This window comes from Amborella trichopoda, chromosome 10 (assembly GCF_054954075.1).
Source record: "Amborella trichopoda isolate Santa Cruz 75 chromosome 10, AtrichopodaSantaCruz75HAP2 v2.0, whole genome shotgun sequence".
Lineage (NCBI taxonomy): Eukaryota > Viridiplantae > Streptophyta > Magnoliopsida > Amborellales > Amborellaceae > Amborella > Amborella trichopoda.
The window spans coordinates 39,966,520-39,984,891 of record NC_142345.1 but is presented as its reverse complement, the minus strand read 5'-3'; the positions used below and the strand labels follow the sequence as shown (position 1 = coordinate 39,984,891).

Below are 18,372 nucleotides of genomic sequence, written 5' to 3'. Positions count from 1 at the left end.
TTGGAAATATATTGTCGGTGAAATATATTATGGGCGTAATACATTTCTACGTAATATGTTATCTGCAAATGGATTGTCACCATTTGGGTAGTATTTAGATGCAACCTAGAAATATATTATCAGTAAAATATATTATGGGCATAATACAATACCACGTAATATGTTACCTGCAAATAGATTATAGTATTTAGATGCAACTTGGGAAACACATTGTTATTGTTTGGCTATGTCCGTAAGAAATATGAGAAATGCATTACCATCTGAATATGCAAAATATGGCTATGTTTGACTAACATGATTAGACTTTGGTTTGAACATGATAAGTCATTAGAATAATATGATTGGAATAACATGATTTTATTGTGATAAGCCTTATTTTTATTTATTTTTTATAGAAGTTTTTCAAATGTTTCTTTATATATAATTTCAAATAAGCAATAAATTTATGATACCAAAATCAAAATCTTGGTACAAGTTAAAAAATGAGAAGAATTTTATTTAGTAAACTAGAAGGTTTCGTAATTACACTATAAAATTTTGAAGTATCGGAAGAGGCTAAAGAGGGATCTTATTCAATTGAACTTTTACTCTGATGATATGTTGTGTGAAATTTTTTATTATGATTGTGTTATGCAATTTCTCTTCTATTACCAATTATTATTTTTATTATTTTTGTTTTTATAAATGTTAGTGTGAAATTTTTTATTATGATTGTGGTGTGTAATTTTTCATCTATTACCAATTATTATTTTTATTATTTTTGTTTTTATACAAGAACTACTAGCGGGATATAACCCAAATTGGGGATAGAGAGATGTAGAAATTTTTTTATTATGATTGCAATAGAAAATTGTTCCTCATCAAGAGGAAACAACCCAATTGGAGATAGACGGATTTAGAAATTTTTTATTGTGATTACAGTAGAAAATTGTCCTCGTATACCTGTTCAAATCAATTTAGATTCCCCTTTTCATATCTCTGACTTTGACTTGATACCTACCTTAATAATTATACAATATAGCGTACACTTAGAGACGAAAATGTTTTTTTAAGCGGGCATAAGGTATAGAACGGCACGCTAAAAGATTTCCAAAAGTTAACCGTCAACCTCATAATAGATTTTTCACCCCTCACCGCGCGTTATGGATTTTGTGATTTTTGGAGAAATCTCGAGTAATCTCTGTGTTTCCATTTTCTTACTATTAAAGCGTATCCGTGTAAATGTCATATTTCCTTATAATCTATAGTAATGTATTAGATTTTCACTTACCCAAATGGCCCCTAAAACTTTGTCACATCTCATCATCAAAACCTGAACATATGTTGAGAAGAATGGAGGAATAGGATTCATATAGCTGACCTCGAATAATTAGGATAAAGTTTGGATCACGATAAATATTTTTTTGAGAATGTGAATTTGTCCTTTTTTTGGATTATATAGTTAGTAGTGTTTTATTTACTATGTATTGCACCCATGGTTGAAAAGTCAAATTATAGTTGGCTATTATTGGTGATAGGATGTGCTTTAGGCATAGATCTTCCACAACTTTTTTTCAGGGAATAACTATCTTATAGAGAACGTGATTGAAACCGCTGAACTTCCTTTGTGTACATTGACTCAGTGACTAAACTGGCTTGAAGCACATTCTTAAAATCTCTGTAAGTATTATGATTTCTACATATTTCATTAGATGTTACATAGTTTGTTATATGCATATGCCTGATTTGGTGTTGGATGCCTCCACATGGACTAAAGAATTTCACAAATTTTGCTAATATGTCTTTTTTATTCCTTTTTTTCATATGAAATTTTTCTGATATGTTTACTTGCGATTCTGATTTCAACGACAAAATGCACTCAATAACAAGTGATTAACAAATGTAATTGCCACTTATTATAATTGCATCTTATTTTTCCAATTAACTATAGGCCAAAAAAATATGAAGTTCGTTGCTGATTAAACCATTTTTGTTTCTTGGGATGGTAAGTCAGCTGTTGATGTTGATAACTCTCTTGCATTACACATGGTCTTGAACCTACTTGGTGTTTGTTCACACTTCTTTCTCATTTTATGGCTGACTTTCTTTTGTTATTGTTGTTCCTTGAGTTTTGAATATAGTATTAATGTTTTGTAGCTATACAAAATTGGAATGATTTTGTTCCCAGTTGAACTGTGGTCATAACTGCACTTCTCACTGTAGAAAATGGTAAAGACTTTTAGAGAAAGAAAGGAACTTTTAGAAAAGATAATTGTGCCCAGACTAATTTGTAGTAGTTATTTTCAATGTATATATAATGGTGATACAATGTAATACACATTTTTCTATTTTGTTAGAGCAATATACACTTTCATATCTTGTTTCATTCTCCTCACAAAAGGAAAGAGCAATACACTTTCCTATCTTGTTTGAATTTTGTTTCTATTAAATGAGATTTTTAACATTGATTTGTGTGTGGTCAATAGGTAATGGAAGCAGCGAGAATTGCTTTTCTAAAGCAGCATGTACATTGTGCTCCATTTTCTACCATGAACGGTCTTTTTTCTACCGGTGATAAACTAAATGGTATCGTTCGGAGGTTGTGTATGGTGAGACAAGACAGGCACAAAATTAAGCCTGCATCTTCAAAAGCTGGAGTAGAATGCTGCATCTTCAAATGGAGAACTGTAAAAGTGGTTAACTTGTAATTGGCTGGCAAGAAATTACGGACTCTGGGTTTTATTCCCAAATATAAGTTGGCCTATGTTATATTCATGTCTGAATTATTTAATGTTTATACCCACATATTAAATTTTAACCAAGAAATTACGGACTCTGGGTTTTATTCCCAAATATAAGTTGGCCTTTGTTATATTCATGTCTGAATTATTTAATGTCTATACCCACATATTAAATTTTAACCAATTTGCTGTTTTTGTGCTCTAATGCATCAGTTTTAGATGCTTTGGAGAAGAACCCAAAGCTAGCAAATCTATTGTTGTTTGAGAATAACAATGCATTGGAAACTGATTGTTTTTTTTAGATTCATAATTTTGTGGGGGTTTTGGTGTATACTTTTTTTTACGTAATAAAATGCTTGCTGTCTCTTTCTCTCTCAAAATAAGATCATTTCTTAGAGAACTTCACATCAAGTATATGGTATCAACATCTTTTCTCTAATTATAAACAGCAATATTTGGAGCTTTTCACCCAATTTCGCTCACAATAATAGCAGTAATAGCAGACTTGGGGTGCGTGAGTGTACTTGTGATTGTGCGCTCGTGTGTGTGTATGAGAGAGAGAGAGATCGTGTTTATGTGAGTGTGAGTGTGTGTGTGTGAGAGAGAGAGCTATCTCAAATCCAGGAGCATGAAGTGCATTAACTGTTTGCTTTCTGGCGAGGCACTTAAAAGGCCATAAGTTACAGACTTTGCAAATTGCATGCACAATGACCGTATCTATATACATGGTGCATCATGGCAACTACTATAACACAAAATTGATCGTATAATTATCAAATATTGCATCAGAGAATTCACCAAATCCCAAGTAAAATCAAATCACCATTTTGTGAGGATCAACAAAAAGGAAACCCTGATCAAAAAGAGCTCAGGTAATCTTTAATCAATGATAAAATGGAATCCTCTAAAGGAGAGGACTCAATCCCTTCAAGAATAATGCCATCCATTCGGGCTTGAACTCCTTCGGAAGATGAGAGCTCATGCCATAGGTCCTTCATTGATCCATCCAGCCCTAGAAAAGAAGCAAATATTCCACCAACAACCTCTGCGAAAGGTCGGCTTTTTGTTACCTCAACCAATGTGACCTGAGTCCAAATGAGACAAGTAAGAAACACAATCCAAATGTCAGCTCGGATGTTGAAATGAAATGGATCAACAGATTGAATTACAAAAGCAAAAATGCTTGAAACATCCCAAACATGGCAAGAGAAAGTAATATAAGTGACCAAATGCCCAAATAAATTCACCAAAACGTCACATATTTTCATGTGTGACCATTTCTTTGTTATTTTATTTTCTAGTAGTTTGATCGCCTTTATTATTATTATCATCAAGAGTAAAATAAAAGGCACATCCACCACACAATATTGATATTCTAAAGGTTACATGTACTATACAGAGTTTGTACATGGTACATAGACAGGGCATGTACCATTGATTTCTCATGGATGGACGGTGGAGACTAGTTGCAGTTCCCTATGACCAAAGATTACCATCCATTGTTGAGAATCTGCTGTTGACAACAGATGATGGATGGACACCCTAGCCATGTATCATACACCATACACAAGGAATATGTACTCTGGAGAAAACAGGGTAGTACGAAAAGAGAGTGCATGAAGGCTGAGAGTGATTTTGTCCATTTTTTATATCATAGCACTTTGAAAAATTTAAGCATATTATTTTGGTCTTTCACAACAACACCGGACTCTGCTAGTGATTTGAAGAGAAACACCAACCTTTCTATCTTCTGGTATGTTGGCCTTCTGTTTTGCAATGGCAACTGCTCGGGATAGACCTCCAATTGCATCCACCAAACCCCGAGAAGCAGCATCCTTGCCTGTCCACACCCTGCCTTGTGCTACCGCTTCCATCTGATCCACCTAAAAGATCAGAAGATTTGCCTTCTGTAAATATGATATAGAGAAACCAATATTTTTGCCTTTTTGTTAACATTTTCATTTTATAAAATTAGTTACCTAGAAGAACGAGTTGATACATGGTGATAATCTTCAAAAGAGCATAAAAGGTGAAAAGTACAAGCAAACACTATAATCCCAAGTCTAAATGGTTATGAGCATACAGTCATTGATCTTGACAAAGCTGCTTTGTCTAGGAATTGCTTATATATCTTCTGTGCAAGCTTGGCAAACAGTTCTTCCTCATCTGGCCTGTAATTTCAAAAAAAAACAAAAAAAAAAGAGACCAAAAATCTATCATCAGTCCCATGTGTCTGGGAAAGTATACCAATCCAATGGACTATGGAGAACAGTGGTCCATCAGTATGCATTCAGTTGTAATAGATGGTGATGAAGAGTGGAAGCAACCAGAACAAGGTCTCGATGGTGGATTGCCATCTCTCTTCATCACCATCCATCATTTCAGTTGACAGCAGTGACCCAATAGACCATGTTTCTCCCATAGTCAATTTGCATTTTGTTTTTTCTTTATAATTCAGCCCTGTAAATTCAAATGCCTATTGTGGATTTCAATCTGAAGATTTGATAAGGAAAGGATTTGGCATATCATTATATATTTAGGAAATGGAATATTTTTCTAGGAATTGATCAAAATGGTCAATTGTGAGAATGAAAATCCATTTTATGTAACTACATGAATCAGAATGTTTTAAATTTTTAATTAAAATAATTAATGGAATTCATTATGATGATGGATCATCCCCAGATGTGACAAATATTAACAAAAGAACTTTCTCTTATCGCAAAAAGAGAAACACTACTTCCAGGTGAGATTGAGAACTTCAGGATCACCTCTTGTTTTAGCTGAATATTTCTGGGTTCAATTTTGTCAGTTTTCCACTAAATTATGGAAACTTCATCCTTGGATTAATCTTCTCTATTGTCGATACCCTCATCATTTTCTACTTGTAACTTCGTCATTTTTATATTTGCATAGGTTGGTTGGGATTTGAACCACATACATTGTGCCATGGCTCCCTATGGTCCTAACCACCAAGCCAATAAACCAAATTCAATGCTTCCGACATTAGATTAATTGTAAAACTCTGTGAAGAGTTTGGAACTCAGACGCTCTGACCTCTGCAAATGTGCTTATAATAAGAATTTCATGCTGGTTGTTCAACGGGTGGTTGATTCCCTCAAAATGGAAATGTGCAATGCAACGAGATAAAATAATTCACTAAATCTCTAAGGACTCGAATCACGAGTTGCATCTTTCTGACCAACTCAATGATCAAAATGAGTCATCTCACCTAAATGGTCGCTGATCATCATCAAGCTCGGCATATTTGCCTCTTGATATTGTCTCCTTGTTGAAACCAATCCTTTCATACAAATTCTTTAAGCTGAATTTTCCTGTTTATTCAAAGTTCACACACAATAAAAAACAGTTTAATGTAACTATAATTCTTCATGAAGATTTTTCTATTTGTCTTTATCGGAGATACATTCTTTCCACAGATCGACTAATATCCACATTTCTGATTCCATGAAAGATTTAACATCACTTAGACAAAAAAACAAAACAAAAGAAAATGACAGGCTTGAGATTCTATATAATCTTGGTTTTCTGTTAAATTTTCAATATGACAATATTCATGCATCATAAATTCACTACTCGTAAAATTTTAAAACATGGGTTTATGAACTATGCTAGAGACCTTAGATGTCCCTCATAAGATTCTTGCAGTTGGGAAAGATTTAATTCTAACACTAACTATAGGATGATAAAAAGATTCACAACAAGCTGAATGACCAATCATGGCAAAACGAGGTCTATACCTTCAATGGACATGTAGCTTTCATTTCCCTTCATGAATAATAACATGGCATGGACTTTCATTTATCAATAAAAGACAAACTACAATCTCGAATATTTGAAGTGCACATATAAGGTATAATTGTGCTGTACGCAGATAGGGTGAATTAGAAACCTTTTTATAATATTCAGACTAAGGCATTTACCCACTCTTTACATGATATTAGAATGGAAATATTCGAGGCCCAATTGCAGGAACCTCATACTTAGGTAGTAGTCCAACTCCAAAATCTTACACTCCTTGGTGTTTCTAAGGCAATCCCCAATGACAAACTTTCTTACTTTGAGCACTCATTAACACTCCCACTAAGGACCCTTATTTGTCATAGGTCATGTGATACCACTCAATTTTGATAAAGTTGCCAATTATACGGGTGTGATTGAAGTCATGGCATTAACTGGGTATATCAACAGTCCGATTTCCCACATGCATTACGAAATCACTAACTCTTAGGCATGCACAAAAGGAATTTTACAAGGTAACGTGTAAGAGTAATAAAGATTCTGGATGAGAAAGGAAATAGGTAATCAGAAATAGGACAACAGATATCTAAAATTGACATAAATAAACTTTTCTAAGGTGAACTTTCTAAACAATCCCAGGGAATTTTTTGGGTTTTCTATTAACCATACCTTTTGAGGTAGTTTTGTTATAGGACAGTCCTAATTTTTTACATGTGCATGTAATCAAAATTCTAAATCTTTTGCATGTGGTTTGAACTGGAATGGTATTAAAGCAATCTAAACTAGCATGGTTGCCGAATACTGTTATGTAATCAACAAAGTGAAACCCAGAAAAGGTAGAAAGGTACCTCATTTTCGAATTGCAGTGTGACCTAATCATTTCAGTAAGAAAACTAGCTCATCCCGACTATTTAATCATTGACAACTAGAAAGTTACTGCATGTTTCTTAACTGTCAGTAAGTTACTAATCTTGCCTGTAGCAACTCCGATTGAACCTGTCAACGTAAGACTTTCTGCAACTATCACTCCTGCTGCCATGGCCATGTAATAACCTCCACTGGCAGCTACATCAGCCATGGAAGCAATCACAGGTTTAGATTCAGCTAGAAGCCTGATCTCCCTCCACATTCTGCAATAAATCAAGGACAGCGAGAACTTTTTATTATTTCTTTCACTTTCGACCTAGATCTCATCATTGACCAAAACATGGTAAATCTTCAAACGCAAATGACGATACACATGGCATCCCAGATTTGATCCTGAAATTACAAGAAGTCACCCAGTAACAGGTTCTCATGCTTTCACGAAGAATCATGACCAAATGTAGCGGAAAGTGGGTCCTTTCAGTTACATCCATGGAGCAGCAAAGAACGCTGCATCACAGGCAAAATGGGGTTTCCCACTTTGTTATTCACTGTTCTTCTCAGAGAGTGGAAGTAATGTGAAGGCTTCATTGTCACATACTTTTGGTATTGAAAACAACAAATGATTCTATATGAAAGCAAAAGATGAAATATAAGTAATGGGTATTCCATGTACACCACACTTAAAATAGATATATTGCTCACAACAGAAGACACATGCCAGTTATAATGTGGATTTCAATCCAACAATCTTAAAAGTAGGACTAAGACTAATATTTGTCGGGCTATTGTCCCCTTGTTTCCTAGAATAAATGGAGTAGACATCGATCTCTCAGATCAATACCCTTGTTTGCATGAAGGACTCCCCTGAAAAAACATTGGCGTGCATGTAAACGAGGTGCTCTACCTAACTGAGCTATAGCCCTACCCTTGTCATATATATCTTACCATATGGATCCTTTTTTGTCAAGATGAATATTCCATGATTCAGACATGATAGCTCTGCTAAAAAAGTATTTTGAAGTCCTCTGATGTACCATTGCCATCTAAATTCATGCAAAAAAAAGGTTCACCCTATCAAGAACAAACCCACAATTAAAATTGATACTTACAAATCTGAAGCAAGAGCATCACCTCCTGGGCTGTCAATTCTTAAGATCACAGCCTTATATTTCTTTGACTCTGAAAAAGGAAAGCAAAGAAGTGCTCATATGAAGAATAGTTTAATGTAGAACCTGCCAATATTCATAATATCTAGATGGTAACAATTAATGCCAAATCTGGAAATTATGACGGGTTACAAAATTCAGTAGTTCTAAAGAGAAATCAACCTTAACAATAAATAAATTGCCATATTTGGTAATGGAGGGAGAGAAGACGGGACCCACTCTGTATTGCTTTGGCTGGTCCCATTCCATGCACCCATGAGGTTTTTAATTGGATGGTCCAAAGGTCTCTCACCTCCACCCAGGTGAGCCCCAACTCACCTATTTACTGCTTCAATAAAAGTATCTTAATGCAATTTAAATAGCAGAATTACATACCTCGTAAATTACGGATCTTCTCAATGAACTGTTCACCAATGATACCTCTCTCAGGAACACTGAAGCGGCCACGAATACGGCTAATGCCTCCAGAAGCTCTTATTATAGCAATTTGGTCAGTTCCCCCTGTCAATCCTAGGGTCCATTTACTGACTCTCGAGTATTTCCTGCAAGAAATATGACCAAGGCTCATAAATATGTTCTAGTAAACAATGAGGGTTGCAGATACATGACGATTTTTCATAAGATGCCAGAAAAGCATACAGAAACCACTGTCCAAAAAAAAGAAACCTGATTAGCATTTGATGAAATGGAAGCAGCATTGATGGATTCAAAGGTCCCAACACTCAATTACTATTATTTGTAAACTAGAATGTACCAGCAAGTTACAATGAATGACGAATGGAAAAGTGTAGCAAAAAAAATGGAGGTGGGGAAGGGTTAGTAGCTAGTATTCAAATCCTTTGCAATGGTCACAAAGACGAAGGAAATCTTCCCTTTTTGAGAAAAGGCAACCTACATTAAGTTTATCAAAGAGTTTGGATCAGGGATTGTCGTGTGATTAGTGTATTCTTTTCCTATTCAGGAATGAAGAGTGAGAAGTTTGTCTTGCTAATATAAAAGCACACAAGAACATTACGAGGATTACAACATTGCAGACAATTTTCTTTCTTCATGTAATCCAAGGATAAAAGGACATGGCATAAAAATTCTATGCATATCAACAAGTTTTCTCTAACCTCTAAAAGGACAAGTACCTGTAATCAACTGTGAGAAGATTTTTCTCTTTACTTGGCCCCAATCTCTTTTTTAGCATTGAAACCACCTACAATAGCATCATCATAAGTGAGGGCAGAATATCCAGAAAAGAATAACTAATACAACATAAACAAGTTAAAACCGGTAAGGTGGGGATGAGATTGGAAAGGAAGGGAACTGAAAGCATAGGCGAGGAAACCATGTCACAATGTTTTCTCTGGTTAGAACTGTTTAATGTTTGTTTTTCAGTAGTAGACAACTTATCACCATATATTGGAATAAAAAATCATCCAAGTAATAATTGAAACAAGCCTGCATCTAGATTTAAGAACATCAGATAATGGTAGGCTAATTTTCCACAATACTAGATATTATTGATATTTCCTGTCCTCCTAAGAACATTAGCTACTATTCTAGAGCTCAAACTTCAGGATGTTATTTTTCTATGAACAATGAACTGATACAATTTTAAAGAATGAAGGACACCCAACATGGATCACACTAGCATGCAAGAGTTTGCATTGTTTCATATCTGACTTTCTAGTAAGGTTTATATGTTCTCAGAACAAAGGAGACAGTAATTTTATCATTAGATCCTTGAAAACTTCCTTGATGGACATCTATCCTACACAATTCAAGGAAGAAAGGATACCCTTAAAGAAACAAATATAAATGTTGGTGATACTCTAAAAACAAGAATTGCTTCATGGATACCATAGTAACGACAATTTTCGAACCTCGTCATCATAACTGATGTTTGTGATCCAACCTTCATCCCTCAGGCTTTCCACCTGATAAATTCCTTCATTGAGCAGTTTCTCGATGTCCTCCCGCTTCTTACCTAGGGATATGGATGTTCTAAGCAAAGAAGTCTAATTTGGCATAATTGAAAATTATACAAAGAGATATTTCCACGACCTAATACTGCACCTTGAGTAGATGAAATTGTGTCTAACCAGTTTCCATAAATGTTGTCAAGTAATGCAGTGAGCATCTCACAGATTTCTTTTGACATGCTCTTGCTTGAGAGTTGATCACCGGCACTTTTATATTTTCCGATACGTTGTATTTGTGGCTCAATTCCCACTTTCTCAAAGACTCCTGCATGGTTCAGTTGTCACTGAGTTGCCTATTATACATAGAAGAAGCATCTTTAACAGCTGATTTGAAACCCAATCCAGTACTTTAAAAGAGCAAGTCACGCATGTTGAAAATATGCATTATGAAAGTGTAATGTAATATAATAGTAAATCTATAGATATACTTTATTTTATTTTTTTTAGGTGAATAACCTATTAAATACATTGTATGCCCGCAGGGTAAGGAAGTTTTCAATTTTACTTGCTAAGCAACAATAAATATTCAAAGATGGTTTTAACGCATGCCTAAGCCAGGAGCTCTGTTGCCTATTGTATAGAACTAATGCTATTAGAGAAAAAGGCTAAAGATGGTTGGCCAATTGATCAGCCCATGAACCATTATAAAGGATAATGTTAACCACCCTAAAAGGATAAAATTGTCCTGCAACTCATAACATTTATCATTTGATGCCAAGAAGAAAAATTGCATAGCAATCATGTTATAAATGGAAGTATTCTTTCTCATTTCCTTGACATATATAATTCTAGGCACTCGGTTTTTAATCGCATATATTATCCCATCACGACTTATAACACTTTATTTGAATATGATTCATTCCTAAATCCCGAAGAATATAAAAACAAATAAATATGGATAAATCCAACAATCCTTACATATCTTCTATCAAGTCGTGTGCATATTCTAGTTACCACGACAGTTTTAGTCTTTAAGATTACCAATAATATGAGAGGCAACTTATCTGTTCATTCCTGGTATTACCTGCTTCTTCATTTAGCAGAATGATCTAATACACATTACAAAAGAAAAAACAAATCCCTCTTACTGTCACAATATACTCACATGTTTATTTTATAATTTGGTTACAAATTTGCCAAGTTTTGGACATGATTATATGCTCAAAGAAAATAACTTACCACCAAGAAATGACGCTTGAACCTTCAAACCTAATAAACCTATATAAGCCCCTGGAGGCATATAAAGTTCCCCACATGCACAAGCAAGGTAATACTCCTTCTCTCTACATAGAGGGACATAACCGATGATAAATTTTCCTGAACCAACACAATAGAAAACGTATTTACAAAATTTCCCAGGAGATATAATGTAAGAAAACCTTCAATTTAAAAATTGTTTACAACTAACCAATGTATCATGCATGGAACTATGGAAACCAAAGAACAAACCCCAAAGACCAATCTATTTCTCAACAGAATATAGAGAATCCTACACAAAAGCAGTGGATAGAATTATCTATACCAAAAGAACCGCTAACAAATATCACAAGATCCAGAGCAGGAAATCCAATCTAGAAACGGGAGCTCATATGAAACAAACAACTCAAGCAAAGCATTCCTTTTTTTGCCCCTTTTTTTTTACTTGAGGAAGTTAACTTCTCAAGCAAAGCATTCTCGCAAGAACATTTTAAAACATGCAAAAGATACTTGAATAACCAAACTACCTGATTTTTTAAAATCGACAATATGTCTTCGAATTTCTTCAACTTTCCCCCATCCACAATTAAGGGGCTCAATTTGAAGATATATACCAGCGATACGAGGATCATAAGCTGCCTTTATAAAATTTTCACATATTTGAGGGAGAGATAACTTGGAAGAGAAACGTCCTTGTAGCTGATCAAAGATCTAAATAAATAAAAGCCAAAATTAGGCTAGTGAAGTTAATGCATACAGTTCCAAAAAATAAGCTAATGCATAAATCAAAAGCAACAAATAACGATATACAACAGATGAGAAGCCCAATAAAACTAGAGTTACACTCCAAAATGTAGCCTACAAATATCATACGAGTTAAATTATCCTTTAGTAATGCCGTTTGTATAAAGCCGAGGCTCTAAACCATCAAAGTAAAGAGCACCTTCAAATAATGTTGAGAAATATAATTTCAATGGTAGAAATCTTTATGATAGTCTTGAAATATATTTTCATTTCTAATTATAAAATTTAAAGCTTAAAAAATAGGGTAGATCGAGCATATAAATGAAAACTTAAAAACTTTAAAAGTTGACTGTCCAAAACTACACTACAAGATGCACTATTTCCAAAATTTAAAATCTACTTTTTTTTTATGTACATGCATCTTGAGTGAAGCATATGAGGTGCGCTTTAATTTGATTGATTAGAGCCTTACACTTATATAAACTTTTTTCATAAATAAGTACAAGTAAAATTTGCATAAATACTTATAGAAGCCACAATTGTAGAGACCAAAATATTCCTTTTTTCATTTTGGGAAGCCATCACCCCTGGAGCTTAAAAGAAAATTAAAAAAAAAAACCAAACCATAAAGAGGACTAATATATTCCTTTCTTGATGTCCAAGAGAGAGACGACCAGTCTTCGAGTAAAAACGACGGAAAACAATAATTTATGAAATGACCAGAATAACCCAACACAATTATGAAATGTACAAGACACCCCATTTGAGATTTATCCTAAAGTGAACAGAGAAAACACCCCACAACATCCAAAAGGAGATAAAAAAAAAAAAATGCAACTGGTTTGAAACTCAGGCAATTCTTCTCCATGTTAAGGGTAATATAGTAATTCGGATTAAGAATATTTCGGACATGTCCAGTAATCTTTGGGACGAAATTTCCGTTTCGTGTTCGTCACCCAAAATCGACATTCCCAACCCAGTGGCTTGTCCATCATCTATGTTCACAGGAAATTTTGGCCAAAAAAAACTGAAATTCCTGCACTCACGGGTGCCAAATATTTTCGGCAAACTTTGGCCTATTGAACACCGCAAAATTTAGCGAAATTCCGGCAAGACAAGTAAAATTTCGGTATCATACCTGGCCACGAATCTTCATGTGCAAGACGCTGCCCTTCTTCACCCTTTCCCATGGCCAAGCGATCAGCATCCTAAGCTTAACCGCGAACCTTTTCCAGCCGTCGAACTTCTCAAACTCGAACTCACCCGTTGGATAATCGTACCCTTTAACGCTTCCATTTCCATCTGAAAGTGAAACCCTAGATTCATCAGAAGAGACCTCTTGTTTGTCCCCGACAGAAGCCCTTGTCGATAGCAACCTCTGAAAAGAAGGTCTACTTATTAAAGCAAGAGCTCCTTGCTTTAAGTTCCAGGCCATTTTGAGTAGGCACGGAGGTCTTGGGCCATGGTCGATGGCTGTGGATTGAAGGGATCGAATTCGGGTTTGGAATTGATAGGGCGCGCGCCGCATTTTTCGGAAGTTACAGAGAGAAAGAAGAGGGGAAATGAAAGAATGGAGTTCAGGACAGAGATATGAGCAATGGTAAGATTAAAGTGAGAGAGGAGATAGAGAGTTGGAAGAAGGATTTTTAGAGAGAGAACAGGAAGAAGGAGAGGGAAGAAGATTTAGAGCGAGAGAGTCGGAGACAGAGAGGGAAGAAGACTTTTTAGAGAGAGAAAGAGAGCGGGACATAGCGCGCGTGTCACTGCAGGGGTGGAGAGAGAGAGAGAGTGAGTAATACTAAAAAAATTCTACAGAGAGAGATGGGCCCTCGGATTGGCGGGATGACTTTTCCACGTCATTAAATTTTTTTGATTTCAAGGTAATAATACGTGGATGCCACGTGGATCAGTCTAGGAGTCCACGCCCATTGGATTGGACCCATTTGGTCGGAATCTAGGATTTAGATCCCGGGACCTCTTTGAGATTTTATTTGTTTCGTTAGATTTTATGATAGTATATGGGGTCGCAACGGGTCGCGTCGGGTCCGGTTGGACTCAGAAGTATATCCGGATCTAGACTTGAATTGTGTTGGGGTCTAAAATTTGGACCCATGCAAGTCCTTGTCAACCTATCGAGTCTCAAATCTGGCCGGATCCCTTGCCACCCCTTATGAGTTTTTTTTTTTGTTCTTTGTTTTATTACCCTCATTTATTCTATGACTATAAGCTTATTTTGTTGCTAATAATGTTGTAAATGTTGCTAATATTGTGATAATATGAACACCTAGCACGTGTCTAAAGATACATTATTGCCGTCGTATATTCAGGTATAGGTGGGTTCAGCTCGACCCGGACCCTAATAATATTCGGGTCCAAAATTTGGATTCCTACCCGAACCCAAAGTCTGGTCTTCCGTCGGATCCCAAGTCTGGTCGGGGCCATTGCCACCCCCAGTTACTCTCTCACTTTCTCAAATAGAATCTCATATAGGATTCATTTGAGAACCCAAAATTTTGGCATGTATAAGAAAAGAAAAATGCTTTGATAGGGCTAAAGTCCTATTGAAATAAGTTAAGTCTCACTCATAGTTAGCAAATCTGAGATTAATTTTGGCATGGATAAGTAAAGAAAAATGCTTTGATAGGGCTACATTCTTATTGAAATAAGTTAAGTCTCACTCATAGTTAGCAAATCGGCTATTAATTGTCGATGTTTTGAAAAAATCGGTGTTTTTTTTAAAAAACGTTTAAGACGATATTTTTTTTAAAAGTTCATCAAAAAATTGTGCTTTTTTCATTAAAAAGTTAAAAACGCGTTTTTTTGGAGAACGAATTAAATGGGCCCAAAAAAACGTATTTTTACTTGTATTTTTTAAAAAAAATAAGAAAAAAAAAATTCCGCATGTGTAATTTCTAAAAAAAACGTATTATTTCCGTAAAAAAAAAAACCTAACAGAGAAAAGCCCTGTTCCTATATATTTTATAATCTTCATGTTCCTGAAAAAAAGTATTATTTCCATCAACAAACCTAATTTTCATGTTCTTGTAAATTTCATAATCTTCATGTTCTTGAAAACCCCCATCCCCAAAAACCCCATTTGATTTCCTCTCTGTAACAGAGAAAACCGCCATCCGCAATTTTGAGTTTTTTCCAAACTCACAAAGCAGCCCCCATCCCCAATTTTGAAGAAGCATACCCTGTTTTCAATCAAACGCAGGTCTTCCAAAAACCTTGTTGTTCTATCGAGCTTCCTTATCAGTGAAATCAAGGGAGAACAGAGTTCTATCGAGCTTCTTCTTGTTCTCAGGTCTTCCGAAACAAGCTCGCAAATGGTTTTGTGAAGCAAAATAAAAACAACTATATAAAGTATAAAGTAACCTTTATATTAACCATAGTTATAAGTGACTTAACCATAGTTAAAGCATTTAATGATAAAAAAAAAATTGTGCATTTTTTTGGGTATATTGATATTTGCTAAAGTATTTAAGTAGATTTGGGTTTTTAAAGTAGATTTTGGGTATGTTGATATTTAAGTAGATTTGATATTTGTTGATATTTAATTGTGCCTTTTTATTTTTTGGGTATAGTGATATTTAAGTAGATTTGAAATTTGTTGAAGTATTCAATGTGAAGATTTATGTGGTGTATGTTGGGTATGTTGATATTTAAATAGATTTGATATTTATAAAAAAAAATATGCTTTTTTTGGGTATGTTGATATTTAAGTAGATTTGATATTTGTTGACGTATTTAATGTGAAAATTTATATGGTGTATTTTTTTTTTCTTTTTTTTTTTTAAAGTAGTTGTGATCTTTGTTAAATTATTTAATGTAAAAATTTATATTGTATATTTTTCTTTTGGTATGAAGTAGTTGTGATCTTTGTTAACTTATCCGATTTCTGTACTCCAATTTTTTTAGCCTAGTCCGATATATTGGCAATGTCTTTACATGAAGTATGTTTGCCGATCCGTATTTTTTTATCCAATTTTTTCATCCGACTTTTTAACATAAAAACTATTTTTTCCTGATTTTAAGGTAAGCCGATTTATTGAAAATCCCCGACTTACTAACTATGGTCTCGCCACAAAAATCACCGAAAATTGTAGTTCTGGTTTTGGAAAACCTTCAAATCGACCATCTCAGCCTTGACCATTATAATTGTGGAAAAAATTAGGATTTTAAGTTTTAAAAATAATGTATATTTTATAACACATTATGTAGACCATCCATTTCACTCTAAAGTTAATTGTTATGGATTCACAAAATCTGTACCATTTTTTGGGCTTCATATTTCAAAATTGGTGTTGAAAATTGATTTTAGAGTCATCATGAAGATTTCTATGCCCCAAAGTACTTTCTAAACGAAGATTGAAGATAAGGTTTTACTTTGTTTTTATAAAGCCTAGGCCTCATAGAAACTGTATCTTTCATAAAAATATTTCCTAATTGCTTCCCTATGTTCACTTAAAAAATAATAATGTCTTAAGATTAAACAAAGACCAATTTTCAGAGGTGGGATCTGTTTGGAAACTCAAAATTTGAACCTTTTCTTTTGAGAATAATAAACTGGTGATTCTTAAGGGTTCCCAAATTTTCAGATTGAAAAAATACTTCCAAGGATGTCTTTTGATCGAAGGAGTGGATGTACACTATGTCCCTCGGGAGCATAGTATACGCCCTCTTTAAGATTTATTTGTTGGCGAAACTCTAAAAGCAAAAGATTTTATACTCTGGATGGAGTATATTGCCCATTAGTCCCTGGGAAAAAACCCAATACAGGAGCAATTTTAGGAACCCTAATTTTATGAAGGTAGCCTCTTCAACCCATAGAAACCGTGTCCAAGTCAGGTTGAAAGGACCAGCATAGATTATTTGTCCCAGTTCAAAAAGATGAAATGCCATAGGTTTCAATGCTAAGCTGCGGACTTGCATTATTTGTGGACTTGTGTTGAAATGCACAGCCACTATTATTAATGTACGAGTTCCTTGATAAGCCAAAAGATTTCCTACTACTTTGGGAGTATACTATACTTCTACTCCCTCGGGCAAAACATACATAAGGAATATCTTTTGATCTCAAATTTTGGGGATATGATCTCTAGAACCCCTTAACCAACCTCAAAGCAAAAAAAAATTAACTCCCACTCTCTATGTACCTAAAAAAAAGGACATCTCAATATTGCACCGGAATGTTCTAGATGTTTAAGAACTCAAAATAAAAAAAAAATTATTAGAAAATACTCATGTAGTTATAATTAGATAGATCCCGAAGTTTCAAACAAAAAATTTCTCCAAGTAAGTGTATTTCTCGGTAATATCTCGAGGTTGAATGGACACCATCTAATTTTTCGATGATAACATCTTTACAAAACTCAAATTTAAAATTTTTCTTTGGACAATAGACGATGCATTCTATATTTCTTGGGAGGCATAATTTACTTCTACTCCCAAGGTCATATAGCCTACTTTCAATCTAATTATCATAAACGTTTTTTAGTTCTTCGTTGTTTATTCAAATTTGCATCAAAGACTTATATTACTAATTAAATTATAAATATATTGTCATCTACGGCTCATAACCGTTCGTGGTAGAGCATTTAGATTTAAAGCAAAAGTTCATGAGTTCTGCTCCTGTTAGGGCAAGTTTTGCCTCCATAAACTAGGACACTTCGTCTCTGCTGTGTCCGAACTTTGCCTCCATAAGCTAGGACACTTCGTCTCTGTGTCCGAACTTTTCTATGATGACAGACAGCTACCCGTACAAGTATCCCCCCTGTGTCTAGGAGTGTCGCATTGTGTTGACACAAAAGTTTGGCAATTTTGAGTCTTGCCGTAACAAAGATTATAACATACATATCATAGATGAAAATGGTTCATAATCATCAGTATACATGAAAATGTTTCATAATCATCAAGTATACATAAAAATGTTTCATAATCATC

At 34.6% G+C, this 18,372-nt stretch overlaps 1 protein-coding gene and 1 long non-coding RNA gene across 10 annotated transcripts; one reads left to right on the top strand and one right to left on the bottom strand.

Annotated features, from left to right (window-relative positions):
• Positions 1 to 1,573: 1,573 nt before the first annotated feature.
• On the top strand, positions 1,574 to 2,832 carry LOC148780224 (uncharacterized). The gene is made up of 2 exons (XR_016042091.1): positions 1,574 to 1,659; positions 2,466 to 2,832. It is a non-coding gene; the product is annotated as an uncharacterized LOC148780224 (long non-coding RNA).
• Positions 2,833 to 3,354: 522 nt separating this feature from the next.
• On the bottom strand, positions 3,355 to 14,191 carry LOC18434013 (serine protease SPPA, chloroplastic). 9 transcript variants are annotated; one of them, XR_016042087.1, is made up of 13 exons: positions 13,565 to 14,191; positions 12,210 to 12,393; positions 11,665 to 11,802; positions 10,580 to 10,750; positions 10,387 to 10,490; positions 9,649 to 9,716; positions 8,891 to 9,057; positions 8,459 to 8,528; positions 7,458 to 7,612; positions 5,953 to 6,055; positions 4,700 to 4,891; positions 4,460 to 4,603; positions 3,355 to 3,805 (listed from the first exon to the last, which is right to left on the bottom strand). XR_016042087.1 is itself a non-coding variant. In XM_088848860.1 (13 exons), the coding sequence occupies exons 4-13, from the start codon at positions 10,662 to 10,664 to the stop codon at positions 3,578 to 3,580; spliced, it is 1,212 nt and encodes a 403-aa protein (XP_088704986.1). In that variant the 5' UTR covers positions 10,665 to 10,778; positions 11,665 to 11,802; positions 12,210 to 12,393; positions 13,565 to 14,191; the 3' UTR covers positions 3,355 to 3,577. The 9 variants fall into 9 exon arrangements, 5 of the variants coding, with proteins under 5 accessions (XP_088704986.1, XP_006844151.3, XP_088704984.1 ...); XM_088848860.1 differs by having other exon boundaries at positions 4,804 to 4,891; positions 10,580 to 10,778; XM_006844088.4 differs by having other exon boundaries at positions 4,804 to 4,891.
• Between the last annotated feature and the right edge of the window lie 4,181 nt (positions 14,192 to 18,372).